Source organism: Hesperophylax consimilis, chromosome 11 (genome assembly GCF_061612785.1).
Source record: "Hesperophylax consimilis isolate HC1 chromosome 11, BYU_Hcon_1.0, whole genome shotgun sequence".
NCBI classification, from domain to species: Eukaryota; Metazoa; Arthropoda; class Insecta; order Trichoptera; family Limnephilidae; genus Hesperophylax; species Hesperophylax consimilis.
In genome coordinates, this window is record NC_142846.1 from 4,319,298 (window position 1) to 4,338,965 (window position 19,668).

The following is a 19,668-nucleotide window of genomic DNA, read 5'->3' on the forward strand; positions in this document are numbered from 1 at the left end:
CAGGTGACAGAAGTCACAATAATATATTATATGGCAATAGTTTTCTGGAAATCATAATGTGATCCCCGTTCCATTTCAGCCCGAAGATCCTCACAGGGACTGGAAGACCTACTTCGACATCATCGTGGTGGATGCCTGCAAGCCGCTGTTCTTCGGGGAGGGGACCATCCTGCGTCAGGTAGACACGAGAACTGGGGCCCTCAGGGTGGGCACGCACATGGGACCGCTGCAGAAGGAGCAGGTCTACTCTGGAGGTTGGTACAATGATACCTGTACTATGCACCATTATAAGAAAAATATATCTCCCTAAACTAATTAGCCAAAAGTATTTTGTCATCTTTGAACTAATAATTGAATTTTCATAGAACATATGTACTTCAGGAAGCATTACGCTCTAACTTTAAACATAGTAGGTAATCAAAAAGCGCGCGAACAACAATTTTTGATTTATTCAAGCACAGGGCAAGCATAAAAATGACACATCGCGACAGTTGCCTGATTTTCACTGAGCATTGAAAGTTGTATTGACTCACATGCCAATTGGCAGGTCTGGAGTTTCTCGAAATATTTGAACTCGAAGTTGGCAGTAAAGCTGTTAAGGGGGAGCTATTGAAAGGGATTTGTTAATACAGGTCCTCAAGAGTTCTGGACTTAATGAGGGCGGAAAGATAGTAAAAAATATTATGTAAATAAATATCTATATTTAAAAAAAATAATCATTCCCCCTTAGGTTCCTGTGACGTATTCACTGAGTTGATTGGCGCCAAGGGCAAAGACGTGCTCTACATTGGAGACCACATCTTCGGCGACATCCTCAAGTCCAAGAAGATCCGCGGCTGGAGGACCTTCCTCATCGTTCCGGAGCTGGTCCAGGAGTTGCACGTTTGGACGGACAAATGCCAGCTATTTGCCGAACTACAGAGTCTAGATATCAAGCTGGGGGAGATGTACAAGTGAGTAATAATGCCCCACATTAAATACTACTGTCGATTACTAGCCAAGTATTGGTAAGTGAACAACCGTTGTGTTCCTAGATTGCATTCTTGAATTACTTTTTTGCGCGAGGCGGGTTTTATGAATTTGTCCCTTCTCACATAGGAAGCTTTGTAACACTTTTGAAAACCTGAAATTTTCCATATTCTTACCAAAGAACCAACATAACCTTTCCCAACCCTTGTGCGAATATGTAGACTATACAATATCCACTGTAGTGGCAATAGATTCAGCTTATTTTCACTTAACTTCACTTGACCAAATTTTATTTTTTCTTGTGTTTGTCGTTTTTATTAATTTATTGTTGTGTTTTTGCATATTATTGTTTTACTCCATTAATGGACGGTTGGTATTTATTCTTTATTATTTCTTTGTAATTTTTCTTTAATGTTAATCACCTAACTGCTGTGTACGTTATAATAAATAAATCCAATAAAACCCATAAGTGTGTGTCATGTGTGAAAAATTGATATTATATTCACATTGCAACACTATTTTTTTTTTGTTAAATAAATGAAATATTTAACTGTAAAATTTAGTATTTGTTTATTGCTCACTAATTGGTTGAATATTTGTTTTGTTTTCTAGAAATTTAGATTCCAGTACCAAAGAGAAGCCCGACATCTCCAAGCTGCGCACCTCCATTCGGGACGTGACCCACAAGATGGACCTGGCCTACGGCATGATGGGCTCCCTCTTCAGATCTGGATCTAGGCAAACCTTCTTCTCGTCTCAGGTTAGTCAATACTTAACCAACACACAACGCCTGATGCTTTAACAAATAATGTCCAGTGTCCAATTTTGGGATTTCCAAGTTTTGATACCGCCGCCTGGGAGCCGTTCATATCTCTGTCACTCCTGGACACCCTGGCCCCCATATTCCTACCTTCTCCTCGTAGCTTTTTCCTTTCCGGAACCTCCTCCTTCATTTCCTTGATAACCCCCTGCACAACCCCAAAGATGACGTATTTTAACACATATTACAATTTTCGAATACATTCAGAAATACTCCATTTATTTGGATTTTATTGCAAAGCGGAAATACTCAGACCTTCTGGCAGAATAGGCCTGAGACCAGGCCCTATCATATTATGTATATATTTTTTTAATGTGAAGTCCCAACTACTCCAATTCTGGAGCCAGTGAGACTATGGCATCCCTGATTTGGGATGTCTTGTGAGGCTGAAGGTATTGGGGAGGGGAAGGAGATGGGGAAGAGGAAGGTGGGAAAGAATATAATACGATTGAAATGTAAGAAGTTAATTTCTAATTTAGTTTTGTGGATAGCCGATGATAAGTTTATTTGATTTTGTGATGGTGTTTTGCGCTGGTGTGCGTCAGAATTAAAGACTGTATTTTCAGGTGGTGCGCTATGCTGATCTGTACGCCGCCTCTTTCCTCAACTTGATGTACTATCCCTTCTGCTATATGTTCCGCGCCCCCGCCATGCTGCTGCCCCACGAGTCCACCGTGGCCCACGAACAGAGGTTCCACATGGACGCCACACCCTCCATAGACAGGTAACACAGCACTAATACAATATATTGTTTGCAAAAACAGCAGAATGAACTACCAGACAGCATAATACTATTGAAATCAAATTGTCAAACATCGTAATAAACCAACATCAACTGTCATGTACTTCAGATTAATATTTGTTTATTTAATTTCAGGTCCAGAAACCCAAGTCGGGGATTCAACATCTTGCCACTTACACCAGGGGAATTTGAAAATATGTCTTTAGCTGAAGAGGTATGCTATTACATTATCTCCTTTTATTTTTTTAAATAAATTTAAAATAAATCGAATTTAATAATGTTATACATAATAATTATTAAGTTCTGCAAGTATTTCTGTTATTTTTACAGTTTTTAATGTGACAATTAAATGGAGTTCTACGAATTAAACACCAAAACAATAAATATCTCCTTTTAGGATTGACCTGGCATTGGAAAATAATTAAAAAAATATATATATATATTATACACAGTGTCTGGAAACTCGTAATGTAAGCGAATTTTTTTTCGATCTGAGCATTTTGATTATTGGTCCATTTATTTGGCAACTAAAAGAGTTAAAAACTTTTGGCGCCAGGTCTATGTTTCAACGCATTTTGAAAGACCAATGAAATTGACTCCAAATGTAATGTACATTCACCAGTTTCCCGTTTGTACTACGAGTTTCCTGACACCATTCGTTTCACAATCTCTAAAAAGTATAAAATAAAGTCGCCATCCGCGTCTGTCTGTTTGTGCGCTTAGTTCTTCTAAACTACGCAACAAATATTGATAAGGTTTTCACTATCATTTAGAGAATTTCTTCCGAAAGGTTTACATTTATAATACATGCATATTGTATTTATACACGGTGTCCGGAAACTCGTAGTACAAGCGGGAAACTGGAGAATCTACACCACATGGGGAACCCAAAAAAACATAAAGTTTTTTGATTTGAGCATTTTCACAAAAAAAAATATTTTTCGGCTATTTTAGGGTTAAAGTTTTTTCTGGTGTTTAGGGTTGAACAACAGATGTTTTAACCCTGCAGAGCAGAAATATTTTATGACTACACCGGGTTAAATGAAGGGTGATTTCAAAATAATGCTTCAAATCCGAGTTTCTTCATTTGTTTTACTTTCAAATAGTTTTAATTAGTTGGGTACTTTGATCTTCAGTAATATTTTATAAGAATTTGATTAAAAAAAAAAAAAAAAAAAAAAAAAATCAACTTCAAACTCGATTTACTCGATAACGAAAGCTCAAATCAAAAAAAAATATACTATAAAATCGACTCCAAATGTGATGTAGATTCACCAGTTTCCCGCTTGTACTACGAGTTTCCGGACACCCTGTAGAAGGTAGAGAAAAGTTGATGTTTTGTAATCAAGTCGTAAAAATATTTTTTCGAGCACTACATTACTAACGCTGGCTAAACCTTATGAGATACATCAAAATAATGTATTACAGAATTGTATATTTTGAAAAGGCCTATAGAAAAGTTCACCATGGTGTATGTCTATCTCCTAAAGATAACCCCCAGCTACGCCGAGTACATATCAGCTAGTACATAATACAGCATTCAAATGAATAATATCTATTATTTTTTAATGATAAACTAATATTTATAAGACAAGGTTTTATGCATAGCATAAAGGATAACAAATAATTATAAGCATTTATTTTATTTTATTTTATTTATTTATTTATTTTATTTTATTTTATTTATTTATTTAACGCCCAGAGGGCTTTTACATGGTTGGTAGTATAATTTTAATTTGACAGATACTTTGAAACATAAAAAATAAGAATAAAATTACATTTGATAAAAGCTATGCAACAAGTCATACAAACACAAGAAACAAAAACAGAAAATTACAGCTATTTGTAGGTTTACATGATGTGTTTAGGAGTATTGTTGAAATAAATGTTTTAGATGATCCACAAAACTTGCCAAGTTGGTATTGAATATGTCAACATCACCCAAGTAATGATTTCCCATGGTGTGAAGTCGTTGTATCGGAGAGTGGGCAATGTAGTTACGCTTATGTGTGCTGCTCTCGAATATTGTATTTTGTCGTGTTTTTACTGTGGGTGTATGTATGTTTATAAGTTGCAGGAGTTCACAACAGTCGAATTAACAATATAAGCATTAAATATAAGCATTAAACAATAATTTAATCATTTGGCGGGTTGGAAATAAGCCGACATAGCTCAGTGGTTTCAGAGCACCTGACCGGACATCAGAAGGCACGGATTCAATTCCCGTTGGCAGCATTTATTTTTACTCAGGAGATATTTTCAATTTGTATTGATATTTCAGGCGACTAATTATTTCCTATAATTATTTGTTATCCTTTGTGCTATGCAGAAAACCTTGTCTTATAAACATTAGTTTATCATTAAAAAATAATAATATTTGACAAGTCAAAAATATTTCACCAATAAATGAAGATATCATATGTCTCGACGCCATCTAGTGAGAAATTTAGCACTAACAAAGCCTTTCCTACAAAAATAAAGTTGGTTGTTTACAGGTGAAAAATATATAATAAGCAGTAATTGTTGATTGTGGTACTAGTACATATTGAATCATTTGGCGGGTTGGAAATAAGCCGACATAGCTCAGTGGATACAGAGCACCTGACCGGTCATTTACAGGCACGGGTTCAATTCCCGTTGGCGGCATTTATTTTTGCTCGGGAGCTATTTTCAATTTGTATTGATATTTCAAGCGACTAATTATTGCTTATAATGAATAATATCTAGTTACATATTCGCACTTTGTTACAAACTCTCAGTGTCACCATGGTGAGAGACCACCATTGGGAAACGAAATTACTTCAGCTATGTTTAGTGATAAGATGTGAGAACAACCAGGTTCTCCCCAATTCCCCAAATGTGAATGACGTTGGAACTCATTCATATGATGTTAAAAAAATTAATATTTCAAACCTTGTAAAGTACCCCAAGTGATATGTATTTTACAAAAATTAACCATGTCATTGTGTTATTATTATTATAAATGATTGTCTTTCGCAGAGCATTGTTAATAATGGCGTGTCAACCTCCACCGCTCCCCTGTCCAACATCCCGCACGTGCGTCCGGAGACGCCCAAGACCCTGACCCACACACACGACGAGGACTGCTCCGAGGACAGCAGCGAGGACGGCACCAACGACGAACCTGTTACCACCAACAAGCTGTAGAGCGGTCACCGCCAGCCGTCGGAGCGCCCATCATCGCATACAATGAGAGAGTCTTTTCACAAGCAAATGCTAGTCGACTTATCGCGAAATCTTCTTAGGTGGGACAAATTCGAGGACTTAAAGTCAAACAACGTCATCTGCAAAAAACATACTTCTTCAAGTCTTAAAGTCAAATAATGTTATCTACATAAAAAAACATACCAATTATTTGAAGGCTTAAAGTCAAACAAACTTTAAGGCCTCGAATCAGACTATTTCTTTTTGTCAATAGACCTATGAAACAAATTGACTAAATGAAAACTTGTTGCGTGGGGAACCTTATACTAGGGTTTTACTGTATGTATATGACAGTTTTATATATGAATAAAATAAGCAAGTTCGTGATATTTACGGTTGATCTTTTGAATCCTAGTATCTCTCTAAATGCAAAAATTAGCTTACTCTGGTATGTTAGTAATTCTAGGTCAAATTGCTGTGTTTCCATGTAGGGATGCAATCTGTTCACTTTGGGGTGTTTAAAACTCTATTATATTTGATAACAATCAAAAACACAATTTCGAGTTTCATTTCGAGATTTTGACTTTTAAACGTTTCCAGTCCAACATTGTGATCAATTAATAAGCATGACAACAAGTCTGTTATGCTTGACAGCCAATTTACAATTTGATCAAAACTGAAACGAGCCGGGAATCGGCGTTGAACGGAACTGTTCAAATAATTCATCTTTGAAAGACCCCAAACTAGTGTATGAGAAACATTATGTGTACTGAATAATCACTGTCTACCTGAGCAACAACTATCCACTCAATATTATCAATCGCTAATGCACCTGAAGAATTATGTAATCTACATATTACACTAATACAATATAACTCTCATCACTCACACAAAGCCCATTGCATCTTTACATGGGGCAGGGTACTTCCAACCATATTGATCATCATTTAATTCAAAGTTGTCACTTTGCAGCGAACAAACGTGAAACTCAAACACCGTATACGATTCTTTCAGAAATCAGCTTCGTGCTTCCTTTTGATTAAAAATAGTACCCAAATGGGTCGGGATTACCACAAGACTTACGCCGCAGCAATACGTAGTGGACTTGTTGCGGACAGTTATGTTATGGGAAATAATAATTAACGATAAAACGCCGCTGTGAAATGATATTATATTCATTTTTTTATAGATTATTAACTAGCCGAATAGTGTTTAGATTTTTTGATATCTCGTTATCAACATTGTGTGTTTGAGATTTAAGGTTGGCAGTTAGGATTCAGCATTTTTATTGTATGTTGTACATACGTATTACAATAATTTTTACGATTCTTATGTCAAGCAATTGTATGTTGAAAAAACCATTCGCTCGGTATTTTTGTTCAATTTCCAACTTTTTAAATGGAAAAACTCTCAGCATATAAAATTTTTCTATTTGTTTTTTACAAAAAATAATAGGCCAACAGGTTTTTTTTCTAGCAGTCATAACATGATACTGGAATAATTTATTGTTATTGAATTTATAATAAAACTTAAAACATGTTGCCGTATTTAGAAATTTGGCATGTTATCGAGATTACACACCCATTTACCAAAAACTTTTTTAAAGTTTGTTATTAATTTTCCCAATTTCTTAAGTTATTTTTGGCTTAGAATGTTTAATATCATATACTTACATCATTACGTAAGTTAGTAAATTTATACATATAATTTAAAAAAAAAATTGTTTGTCTTTTATACAAGTTTTTCAAACTTAATTTTTTTTACTTTTTTTATTTAACTGTCAAATTTTTCTGAACTGAATTTTTGTTTCACGAAAATTGGTATTTTTTTAATATTTTCAAGATAATGTTTCATTATCACATTCCTAGTCTTTTTACTTGCCAACATTAAAATAATATTATATTAATTTGAAAAATCTCTATAAATCAAGTAAACGTAAGCTCATTATTTAATTTACTCTCTCCGGTAGAAAGAGGTTCTCATTAATAATCTAAATATTTAATATCTCACAATTTCAGTTGAAGGGGTGCAAAACCTTTTTGTAATGCATTGAAATTTTTATTTGCACAAATATTGAATAAAGTTATGTGAAAAATTATTAATCTCAAAAAGTGCATTTCTTGTTAGCGAATGTTAACATAATTAACATTGCAATAAATACTTTACAAACAAATTATTGTTAATAATACTATTTACTGCTCAAACATTATGAAAAATTATTGAATTATAGTCTGAAAAATTATAAAATAGTTTTCACTTGTTAAAATGTCTCGGCTTGCATGAATTGTATGAAAAAAATAATTGTAAAGTATTTATTTTATTGAAAGATAGCGGAAAACTTTTCGACTATGTTTTGAAAGATTGTGCTAAATTACACACTTATATTAATTTATTTTATTAAATTGCACAAATTAAGAATATACATACTTTTTAATTGTTTTTGAGTTATGATTGTGAAAGGAAAAAACATTTGGATGTTAAAATATTCAGAAAATATTGAACTGTATTTATTATTTATTTAAGCCAAATAATGTTTATAACCAATCATAATTTTCATATTATCATTAATTTTTATATCATGCTGTTAATTAGATATGTCAATTTATATAACTAAATATGTAAAAATTGAATAAACCATTCAACTGTATTTAGTGTTTTAATTTTTCTATTTATGTGTGAAAATTTCCAATATTCCATTAGAGTATAAAATATAAAACTCCATTTCATTTAATTTTTATAATAAAAACTAGCGACCCGCCCCGGCTTCACACGGGTGCAATGCACTAATGTTGCATCATAAGAGGCCGAGCGACAGATTTACTATCCGATCCATTTTTAGGGCTTTGAGATTGACAGTTTATAGTCTGAAAAAGTGCGTTCAGCAATAATTTAACTTTGCCTAATGCTTTTTTTTTTTTTAATTAATATTTATCACATTTATAATTTTTTTATTTATTTAACATCAACAGCCACTCTATATCCACAGCCGGATGAAATTTTTAACCATGCATTATCACATGTTTCAACTTAGGCAGACTCCGTCTCTTAGATCCAGCAGGCTTTAGGGCGGCCTTGAGTCCTGTTTGTTGGTGCCACTGAACTATACACTGAAATCGGCGCAATATAAATTAGCCAAATATTATTATTATTATTACTAAACATAGGTACATTTTTTTGCACAGTTTTTTTAGATTATATTAGTTTGTAAATATCATAGACATATGAATATTAGTAGACCTGCCCTAAGTGATTAAAAGCGTATTATCCCCACTCCCCATACCGGTTCCATTGGAGCCGGCTGTGCTCGCGTATGGCCTCAAGTGAAATTTGAAAACGTGACGTCATCATTCTTGTGCGAACTATGGTCGAGGTATCATCGGTTCATTTTACAAAATAACACGGCAAAATGTTGACTTGCACTATGAAAACTTGTAAAAATAGATTTGAAAAAGAGAATAAACCCAATTGTCGTATTACATTCCATATATAAGCATTATTTTACTTTATTTTAAGCATATTCACATCGTATAATATAGATCAGTTTTAGAAACATATACTATCACATCGAGAAACGTCTGGACGCGAAACACAAAGCTGGTTGGTTGCTGGGAAGTAAATTATGAACATTTATAAAAGTGTCTTAACTAAATACTTAAACGAAATAGTCCACTCTGAAAATAGAACCGAATTTTTTTGCCGAATTTGGACTTCGCAAATTTGTTCATAACGTGGCGAGTAATTTGCGCTCCCATGTAAAAATGTCTATTTATTCAAAAGCAGATTTTACTTTTAAGAAGTAAATTGTGATATTATAATGCGAGATGCCTATTTACTGTCAGATTGATTTATTGACGAATCACAGTCAGCCTTACTCCCTTCGTTCTTCAACAGTTGATTTTACCCCTCGCCATTATCTTCTCGTCTATTAATTCCTATGTCTGTGGTAAATATCTATTTATATCTTCAATCAGATTATACTGACAGTAAAGACAGAATGTCTAAGTACTATGTTTAAAGTTGTTCTTTCATTAGACAGCACCAGATATGTGCAAAATGGGTACCCAAAACCATTTGAAATGCAAAATGGAAATGGGTCAAAACTTTTCCATTTGAAAATGCAAAATGAAAATACCTATTTTCAAAATGCAAAACGATTTCTCAGGTCAAACGATTAAAATAATTATTGAATTTTTAAACAACTTTTTCTTTAATAATGGGCATCAATTTAGAACAACTTGTGGAATAACAAATCATAAATACTGATATGTACTGTGCAAAACACAATTGAATTTGAGTGGAAAATAATGGTATCTATTATTAACTAAATATTGTCATTTTTAATGAATTTTTCTTAGGGCCATCATCATTTGTGTAGTAACTCTCTAGTGAGGGGACATCCATCTGTGAACTATAAAGAAATACAGGACAGTGAGACCATCAGACCATATAAGATGTTGTTTTCTAGTGCACACCCATTATTTCACCATAGATTGTCACGGAAAACTCCAAGCAGGAGCACTAGAAAACCCACAGATAATATAATACAACTTTGAGAAAACTAAATATATTGTCTATAGTATGCAGATATATTTGGCAACATGAAAGTTTTTTTTGTTATCGTCTTTACTTTGTTTACCAAGTTAGTGGTCTTGGTCAGTTCTTAGCTGTAATCGGCCAGTTAGGTCTTTTACACAGACTGTATGATAGGGGGCCGGTCAGTCCGTAGTTAGCCGCTAGGTCCGGGTAGAAATCTGCTTTACCCTTGCTCGGGTCGGTACAGGAATCTACTTTTATCCTTGCTTCGGTCGGCACAGGAATCTGCTTTATCATTGCTCAGTTTGGGACCGGAATCTGCTTTACCCTCGGTGCGGGAGGAGGCAGGCAGAGGCAGGAATCCAAGGGGAAGCCAAGTCAAAGAAGATCCAAGTTGAGATCCAGAGATAAGCAGTCAGGAAGAGCAGGAGTAGAGTAGCTGGTCGCGGTCCAAGGCAGAGAGAGACCTGCTGAAGGCTGGCGCGCCGTATTTATTGCGCAATCCCCCTCTTCCGACTTTGGGGAGGGCGGGGTCAACCCGCTGCCTTCATTCGCGGGATGTTGGTGGTCAGCGGGGTGTGACGTCTACTAAGATTTAATTAGCGGAGGTCACAACCTTTAGAACTACTCTACTCTTTATGCTCTTTTAATCGATCCTAACCACTCCTCTCTGGCATTTTTATTTATCAATAAATTGTACATATATTAATACAGTGTGGGGGTCCCCGGCCCAACATATTCAGGGGAAATCTTATTTAATTTTCTTAATTCTAAATTAATACTAATTTTTATTAACTAATTATGCTAAGGAGAGTCCGGCCGTTTTATCAATGTATTTTATTTCGTAATATCTATGGCCGGACTCTCTCAAACTTAGTCTAAACATTTCAATAAATCGTCAATTCAAAATATTGCCCCGTACAACGTTGCTTAGGGGCGTGTTGATTGGTCCCGGGCGGTCGCTTGGTCCGGCCGGGCGCCCGCGGTGAGGGGAAGCGACGCGGGGGCGAGCGGGACTCGAGGTATCGCCGCTCCTCCTAAGTTCTAAAACCACGCTCCCGCTCGGTGCTTCGACCATTATGCAATGGCGGCCGCCGGGAGAGGTACACACCATCCGGTACATTAGCCATCATTAGATTTTAGAAGAACAAGCTTCAACTATGCTGAACTCGGAAGACAAGTATTGCATTTGATGAACACGTACCTAACAGTAGGGTAATCATGTAACATGTCAAAATCGGTTCTTTTGTCTTGAAGGTATTGCAAGGCTTCTAAATCCGGAGTTCCTGCTGTTGCTGCGGAAGAACCAAATGAATCTTCATTATCTTCGATAAACAAATAAGATTCACCTGTACAATACTATTATTTCCACTTTGTAGATTTACATTTGACTTTTTGGTACTTTCTTTTAATTTCCTTATTTGTAGTAAAAACACTGAACGGACTCTGACCTTCTGTTCTTTAGGTGTCCACTTCATTTAAAAAAATGAATTCGACACTGTAGCGCAAATTGCATCAATCGCACTGGAATCTAGAATAAAAAACCTTTGAAAATTTTTATAATTTTAAATTTTCATAATTTTAATTTTTTCTTTGAAATTAAAAAGATAGTTACCAATTAAAAATGTGCGGTGAAAAAATGAAGACAATGTTGGTAGTTCTTATTCGAAGTATGATACAGTTAAATGTGACGGAAGAGGATAGGGTCCCATTAGCTCAGTTGTAGAGCGGTGCCCCGGTTTGCCGGGGCCAACCTGCCCCTGAGAGGTCTCTCGCAAAGTCGGCACGTTCGCTTTAATCCTAAAAGGTTCAATCGCAAAGCATGGTAACCTCAAAAGATGAATTAAACAAAACAAAGAGTATTATTATAACTATGAATATTTAGATAGCTCTTGCTGGGACTAGTATACATCGCCACCCTTTAAGGTAGGGAGGGATTTATTAATTTCAGTCTCAAAGAGGCCCGGATGAAGAAGGAAAAACAGATGACAGTACCTCGTTCCACATGCGAGCCGACTTACACAAAAACGAATCAAATTGAAGCCAACATCAATTATTGTGAACAGGTGTTCCTCTCATGTCTAACAAATTTCGGGTACATACACTGGTGCATAGGGGGTCAATGCTGCTAGCTCTTTCGAAGAGGCTCCATAAAAATACCCGTAGAACAGTCTCAGTATGCCTGACAGATGTGGCTCCCAAATTTAGTTGTTGGACATATCCAGATTTCTGCAGGGTTAGCAGCAAGTCATCATTGAATAATCTTCTAGCCCCATAGAATAAAGAACAAAATTAGAATTGCCTTCAATAGAAATTTGAAAAGAAACAAATGTGCCACTGACGTAGTACCTTTTGGTTTTAGACCATTTAGCATGAGGTCTGTCTCTCTTACACTCGCCTGAAATTATATATTGTCATCCCATCTGAATTTCATAATCATGGTGAAACATAGTTTTGTATCAAAATAAAGTCCTAACCCGGGCTTTTATGTATTTGGATTACGAACCATGTCCACAAGCCATATCTTGTCTTATTATTTATTCGTTTCCATGTCATCCTTACACCCCTTTCATCGGTCATCACATATGTTTAATTTTACCATATAAGTATATGATTCACTTGATGGTGCCATGTCTTCCTCAGGGATCCTCAACTTCTACAATTTATTTCCACGTCATACATTCTCCTTTCACCCATTTATTAGTTCATGACATGGATCTCATTTTACCACAAATAGTAATTTGATTCATTTCTTCCTCAGGGGTTCCTGAATTTTTCTACAATTTACTTCATGTAGTGTCATGAAGAATACTACATTGTTACTGTTAAAAAACTACATTATATCGAGTAATTCGACTCTGTTTCTCATTAATAATATTAATATTGGACAATTTGTATAGCGCCGCTTTTGTGAGATATCACTTCAAATGCGAAATAACGCATTATAATGAAACAAACATCAATGAAAAAATAGCCAACTGTCTCGGACATCTGCGAACTCTTGTGTAGATTCACACAAAAATGAACAATTAATTGAAATTACAACTAAAAAAATAATGATAATTTACAACCGGAATTAGAAGTGGAAGCGAATTAAAAAAAAATCAAGAATATGTAATATTTCAGTTCCATGCAAACTTGAATTTATTATGAAGAATAGAAATGGTCGCCGCGCATCGGTTTTATACATATATATATATATATTTTTTTTTTTAAAGAAAGACAAACATTCCCAGGTTACGAATAACCCAACAATGTTTGAAAATCTCCTACTACCACCACAGAAAGCCGAAAATGTTGCTTGTGTTGTGATGGAGGACTTAGCCAGCCGAGGAATCGAACACGCGACGCTCGGGTGAGACCCAAGCGCTATGCCCACTCAACCACTGACCGGTCAATGAATGCGGCAGACGTGTTGTGAGCACCCCGTGACGCCGGCCACTGATTGGTCAACTTGCCAAACACCACGCTTTATATTCAAATCTAGAAGTTAACCACAGAAGAATTAAAATGTACACCTTATGAAATCAAAGGTACCAATTTCAATTTGAAAAAAATTATGAAACTTTGTGAATTTTGTATTAATTATTATTAGATAAAAAGAATGGTGACAATAACGTTAGTAAGGGATGCATTTGTACAGCAAAATGTGAGTATTTTTATTTATTTTTTCGTTATCAGTAATTTCAGTTACTAAAAACGTAAGTTAAGCCATTTAAATTCTTTATGTTTGCTTGAAAAATTATATTCATTTATTTTTTCATGTTCTCCATGAAACGGTTATACACCAATATATCATGGAGAAGAATATATGTAAACGCAACAACCGACCCCGGACACACTACACAGATTGGCAAAGGGAAGATTCATGTTATGCTGCGGGTGGCCACACTGGACTGCCTGGAGGGGTAGCTAGGTTTTCTACCCTTGGTTGGCGGTCTCTTCTCTATGGAATCTCTGATGCATACGCATCTCAGGATATCACCTGTCATTTTCAATGTGTAAAACTGAAAGAATACACAAACTTCCAAAAGTGTCCAATACTTTAATTTACCCCGTTAGAATATGTTTATTTCTAATAATAAAATTTGACAGAGTATTTCATCACCATTTAAAATCAGTTTTTTTGTTTTCGTATAAGTCCAGAAATATTACATTTATTTTGATTTTATTGAGAAGCGAAAATACTGCAACCTTTTGACAGAATACGCCAGAGAGCTGGGGGTTAACTATCATAAATAAAGAACTAAAAAGAAAGACTTGAAATCAAGATTAAAATTATTTTATTTGAATGAATGATGTGTAAATTCATACATATTTAAAGTCAGAATTACTAAAAATAATCAATGAATTTATATTAGAGCAGCAGGTCTTCCAAGTATTCTTCAAATTCTTCTTCTCTGGATTTCTCTTCAAGTGCATTTCCTAGAAAAAAATAAAAACAATATAAATTAATATAATACCATATTAAATTTGCTTTCCAGTTCCTTACACACGCCATAACCTTTTCGAGATAACTTTGCAAAATATTCTCATATCAATGAACTTTAAACTTTGTACCAATTAACCACAGATATAACAATATGCATCAATAATGATATCTTAACTATAAGGTAGCCTATTGCGTCTAACATTGTGCGTCATTGTATATTGTTTGTCGCGCTCAGGACCAAAAAGGGCATTCATTCCTAAACTGGAGAAAACATTCCTAAAAATTGGGGATGCCATTTAGGGAATTTATGTCAGATATTAAGCAAGGACTTAATCAAAGAGTCATACCCTTTTTCCAAGGTTCATTATCAGGATTCGTTTCTTCAGTTTTATCTCCTGTAGAAGTGGAGGGATTGTTCTCATTAATTTCTTCTTCCTTGTCTTCCGGAACACTCTTTCTCTTTGTTTTACTTTTAGAAGTTTTAGATTCCTTTCCTTTTCTCTTCAATCTCTTCACCTCGCGTTTTTTTGTGTGATGATTCAATTTTGCAGAGCACTCAAAGCATAGACCTTTATTAAAAATACAACAAAAGATTTGAAGGGGTTATTTAGAAATAGGTTATTCCACTAATCGTTTTGATTATGGCGATGCCATACGTAGTAATGCAATCATGTGTTTTTGGTTTGATAATTTGGTCGCCTAGAAATGTTTCAGATGCTTTAATTAAATACTGCGAGTAGAATACATCTTGGCCTTTGAAATAATCGAGTATTTTTTAGATAAGTCTTTTTATAAGCCCAGAAAAAAATAATGTAAAGACCTATGAAAACTGCTTTAAAGTTCAAAATCTCCTACTTACGAACCCATTTTCGGTTATGATTGTATTGTATAGTGTGGCAAATTAAGTTATTTATAAAATTATCGATAAAAAATTAAATATTTATGCCTGAACATCCACAAAATAAAATAAAAGGCACTTTTAGGCCATGTTTTTTTCTTGCATAAATCAAAACAGGCGGATGGTGTTAAGCGGGAATTTAAACCTTATCGCCATCTGTGTAAGCGTTGTTATTGATAGCGGCTCAATTTAAAATATTACACGACGTAGTGCATCGCCTTAAGATTACTGGAACTACAAAAAAAATACAGGAAAATCTATTGAATGAAATATGCTTTGGGCTTACGTAATTTCACCAGGGCATTCTTCTTTTCAGCTCCTTCTTTGTAGGCAAAATTAACTTCCCAAGATTTAAGTCCTTCTTTTATTACGCATCGCTTATTTCCACATTCAAACTGTCCTTTTCCACCGATTACTTCTTGTTCAATTCTCCAACGAAGTGCAACCTGGAAAAAATAAATTTCGTAAAGTAATTACAGAAAAAAAATTATAAAGAACATTATGTAAAAGATTTTGTCATGATGGATTTAAAAAGGCACAATAATGAAAGCTTTTGATCAACAACTTATGTGTGTTCATTATGCAAGGTAGTGACTAGGTTTATTGGGTAAAAGCCAAGACAGCAAATAGCACTTAATTTATAAATAAACATTCCGTTGACCTTTACAAAATAGCCTGAAATTTGTAAATTATCAATCAAGTTAGTGTTTATGTATTAGAATATGATTTACCTTATTATCTCTGTATCTACTTAAATCACAAATGCAGTATTCTTTGAATAGTTTATCATAATACTTCTTGGCAAGTTGTTTTTCCCAGGTGTCTACAGGACAATCGTCCCACAAGAATTTGTGATTTTCTTTAATCACATCAATATCCCGTTTATCTCTCGATGTGTCCCTTGTCAATAGCTTGGTGGATCCAGGATTTGTCAGCATGTACTCATTGACCAAATGTTTATGTAATTCGTATGCCGTAAGGTTCTTTAGACCAGACATGATTGATGTTAAATCTGAAAGAGTTGCAAATAAAATACATAACATCTTTGGAACAGCACTAAATTTGTTTGTTTCGTATGATTAAACTCTTTTACTGTGTACATATTATTCATAAGGTTCTTCACATTGCTAATAAAATAAACAATAGTACTAATAAACTGAGAATACATTGCAATGAATTTGTTTTAATTAGTACAATTTTAGAAATATTTCATTATAATGCAGTATGGAAATTCTTCAAAGGCAATCTGCATAAGTGAGGCATAATAAATAGTTATTATTTTTATTTATTATGCATAAAATAAGGCTTTATGAGTCATTAAATAATTATCATGGTTTTGCTGCTAAATTGCACTCGTATGTCTTTTAGAAGGGACAAAATATGCTAAATCATGTGATATGTTTTAATCAACGGTTTGCAAAAAATAATATAATTCTGTACAAGTATTTAATAAATAGTTAAGACATATAAAAACTGAAATATATAAACTCCCTGCAGCGTAAACCAATGAATGGTAGATGAAATAATGCGAGTGAGTAATAAAACCCAGAGATCAACAAACAATTCTTTAATAAGAGAAAAATAAATTACAAGTGATCCTCACAAACTGTATTACAAAAGTCGTACAAATATAGTTTTGTATATAGAAATATCTTATGTTCTAATTGTCATGAATTTGTTACAAAATATTACTCTGAAAATAATTTTCAATTCCCTATAATTCTCAGTTTGGAGAACCAATTTAATTATTTGTGCATAATATATTAACTATCTGAATTAAAAAATTTAATTTTTTCAGTCTTGTAAATTATTGTGTTGGTTGACATCACTAATTCCCTAAAGTTGCTAAAATTACCTTAAAACTCTGAGTCATGCATGCATCTGTAAAATTGTATACATACTAAATAAATATGTATATATTAATTCTAGGCTAGGCTAACTAAAAGTGATAAATCTTAGGTATTGTAGTTCACAGACATCGTAATATGGCCCTAAGCTACTACTTCCGCAGAGATCGAAATGGCTCGAGAGAATCCTAGCTAACAATGGCCGCAACCCAAACTCCTTTATACAGATACGGGCGCACACAACAAGAACATAGTCAGTTTGACTAGTGACAATTTCTTGGTAACAATTTACAATCGGTTTAACACAAATGAACATTAAATAATAATTAATTTAGATATGATATTTTTGGGTAGTATTTTTGGTACGAATTACAATAGAGATAGAGTACATGATTTGTTGACAACAGTTAGTACTTCGATAGCCTCTAGTACTGGCCGGGCCTAGATTCGAGGTAGAATAACCTACTCCTAAAATTATTGCTCATTGAGTAAAGCTACAAGGCAACTTGGATTTAGACATTGGTTTTTCCTAAACATTAATTATTTAGCACCTGTTTTAAATATAATTTACAGGCCTCTCCACAACTAGATAAATAATTTTCAAGTATTTGTACAAAACTTGGCACTTTTTGGACACGAATATCAATATCATTATTAACGAGTTAATAATATTATAAAATTAGAATTTTTGGTAGTGTAAAATCCTTAAAGAGTGTTTCTAAGATTAAATAACTAGATTTGCAATTATTATCAATGGTAAGGCACCCCCTGGCGGGTCAACACCCCCAGGGGCAGGTCACCCGTGCGTCTTCTCGTGCTTCTTCATGTTGTCGGACCGCGTGAAGGCCTTATCGCACACACCACAGTAGTAGGACTTCTGCTTGGTGTGCACGGTCATGTGGCGCGACAGCTCGCTCTTGGTCACAAACTTCTTGTCGCAGATTGTGCAGGCGTGCTTGCGGACGTTGAGGTGGAACTTCATGTGGATGGACAGGCTGCTGCTCTGCGAGAAGGCCTTCTGGCACAGCTCACACACAAAGGGTCGCTCCCCCGTGTGCTTGCGTAGGTGGTTCATGAACCCCGTTTTGGTATAATCTTTTTGGCATATGTGACAGTAACTTGACTTAGAATCCATCATCCCAGGAAAGTGAGTATTAATGTGTTTCCGCAGCTCCCAGTAGCTGGTGAACTTCTCCGTGCAGACGTGGCAGCCATGCTTCATATCTACAGCCACCTTAGGTACGCAGGAGTGGGCCGACAGATCTGTTTCCGTGGAAAATGTTTGATCGCATTTCCCGCAGCTGTGACTAATTTCGGAATCCGTGGACAAGGTAACTTCTAAATAATCGTCTATAGACATGTTGTTGTCCACTGAATTGTCGTTATCTTCGCAAAGGTTTTCCATGTGTTTGGCACGGTCACTCTTGGAGAAGAATCGCAAGCTGCAGGTGGGGCAGGACCAGGTGTTCTCCTGGTCTGGGAGGTCGACGTCTGCTCCTCCGTCGGAACATTTCTCCGTATCGTCGAGGCTCGCGTTGGACTCCGCTTGGTCTAGTACGGTACTCCCTTCCGAGGTCCCGCTCCGCCCGTTTCCGTTTATGTCCGAAAAAGGTTCGTTGTCACTTTCGTCCTCGACAATTTCGATATCGGAATCTAATTCGATAACATTTGGCTCGACAGATTTGACCAAGTGGAAGCCGATGTCATCGAATCGGAGAACATCGACGGAAAGTTTCACCCCCACAATAGCCTGAATCGCTTGCCATGAAAGCTCCTGGGGGTTGTTCTGCATACTTTTGTCGGCCCTATTATATCTCACTAGCCTAACCTACAAAAGTACCAAACATTAGTTTACGCTCGGGAGGACAAGCGAAAATAATATAAATAGAAAAAGCACAGAGATTTCACAAATATTACCTTAAAATTAGAGTATTTCGAAAGCCTTTATCAAAAATAAATAGATGACATCTATTTTCTAATCTAAAAATATTACATGTGTTACCAGAAGCGAAAACGCCCAGCTTTAAAAATGTTTTAAAAAAACTGAAATCCAATGATAAACAGGTAAGAACTAAACATAAAATCAGTGAATTCTTTTGATTATCACATTCAACAGCTTTTTAGCGAATTATAAGTTTATTAAGAATGTTAAAGGATGTTTTAAAAATAAGTTTAAGTTTTCTTCTCGTAACTTATAAATAAATACATTTTCCCACTGACATGGCTGCTAACAGTTAGGGGTATGGCGATCGCTCGCTTTGT

At 35.1% G+C, this 19,668-nt stretch overlaps 3 protein-coding genes across 7 annotated transcripts in view; 1 reads left to right on the top strand and 2 right to left on the bottom strand.

Moving 5' to 3' along the window:
* Nucleotides 1-7,643, top strand: part of Nt5b (5' nucleotidase B) — a 105,993-nt gene extending 98,350 nt beyond the window's left edge. For 4 of the 5 annotated variants that reach the window (XM_089637223.1, XM_089637220.1, XM_089637218.1 and 1 more), the window contains 6 exons: nucleotides 80-254; nucleotides 731-953; nucleotides 1,582-1,729; nucleotides 2,356-2,513; nucleotides 2,667-2,745; nucleotides 5,532-7,643. In XM_089637223.1, the coding sequence (XP_089493349.1) occupies nucleotides 80-254; nucleotides 731-953; nucleotides 1,582-1,729; nucleotides 2,356-2,513; nucleotides 2,667-2,745; nucleotides 5,532-5,699 (951 nt within the window). In that variant the 3' untranslated portion in view covers nucleotides 5,700-7,643. The remainder of the gene's footprint in view (nucleotides 1-79; nucleotides 255-730; nucleotides 954-1,581; nucleotides 1,730-2,355; nucleotides 2,514-2,666; nucleotides 2,746-5,531) is intronic. The other variant, XM_089637222.1, reaches the window with a different exon arrangement.
* A 5,984-nt stretch (nucleotides 7,644-13,627) lies between these two features.
* Nucleotides 13,628-19,386, bottom strand: LOC149419667 (protein FRA10AC1 homolog). Its single transcript, XM_089636978.1, has 5 exons — nucleotides 19,324-19,386; nucleotides 16,291-16,571; nucleotides 15,846-16,005; nucleotides 15,009-15,230; nucleotides 13,628-14,654 (listed from the first exon to the last, which is right to left on the bottom strand). The coding sequence occupies exons 2-5, from the start codon at nucleotides 16,555-16,557 to the stop codon at nucleotides 14,587-14,589; spliced, it is 717 nt and encodes a 238-aa protein (XP_089493104.1). The 5' UTR covers nucleotides 16,558-16,571; nucleotides 19,324-19,386; the 3' UTR covers nucleotides 13,628-14,586.
* On the bottom strand, nucleotides 17,140-19,416 carry LOC149419668 (uncharacterized). Its single transcript, XM_089636977.1, has 2 exons — nucleotides 19,324-19,416; nucleotides 17,140-19,234 (listed from the first exon to the last, which is right to left on the bottom strand). The coding sequence occupies exon 2, from the start codon at nucleotides 19,196-19,198 to the stop codon at nucleotides 18,203-18,205; it is 996 nt and encodes a 331-aa protein (XP_089493103.1). The 5' UTR covers nucleotides 19,199-19,234; nucleotides 19,324-19,416; the 3' UTR covers nucleotides 17,140-18,202.
* Between the last annotated feature and the right edge of the window lie 252 nt (nucleotides 19,417-19,668).

Bases quoted from the DNA above. Each gene is read 5' to 3' on its own strand.
- LOC149419667 (XM_089636978.1), bottom strand. From the start codon at position 16,557: ATGTCTGGTCTAAAGAACCTTACGGCATACGAATTACATAAACATTTG. The intron at 16,006-16,290 runs GTAAATCATATT...TATTTTTTCCAG, and splicing joins GTAGATACAGAGATAATAAG to GTTGCACTTCGTTGGAGAAT. The intron at 14,655-15,008 runs GTATGACTCTTT...ATTTTTTTCTAG, and splicing joins TAATGAACCTTGGAAAAAGG to GAAATGCACTTGAAGAGAAA.
- LOC149419668 (XM_089636977.1), bottom strand. From the start codon at position 19,198: ATGCAGAACAACCCCCAGGAGCTTTCATGGCAAGCGATTCAGGCTATT.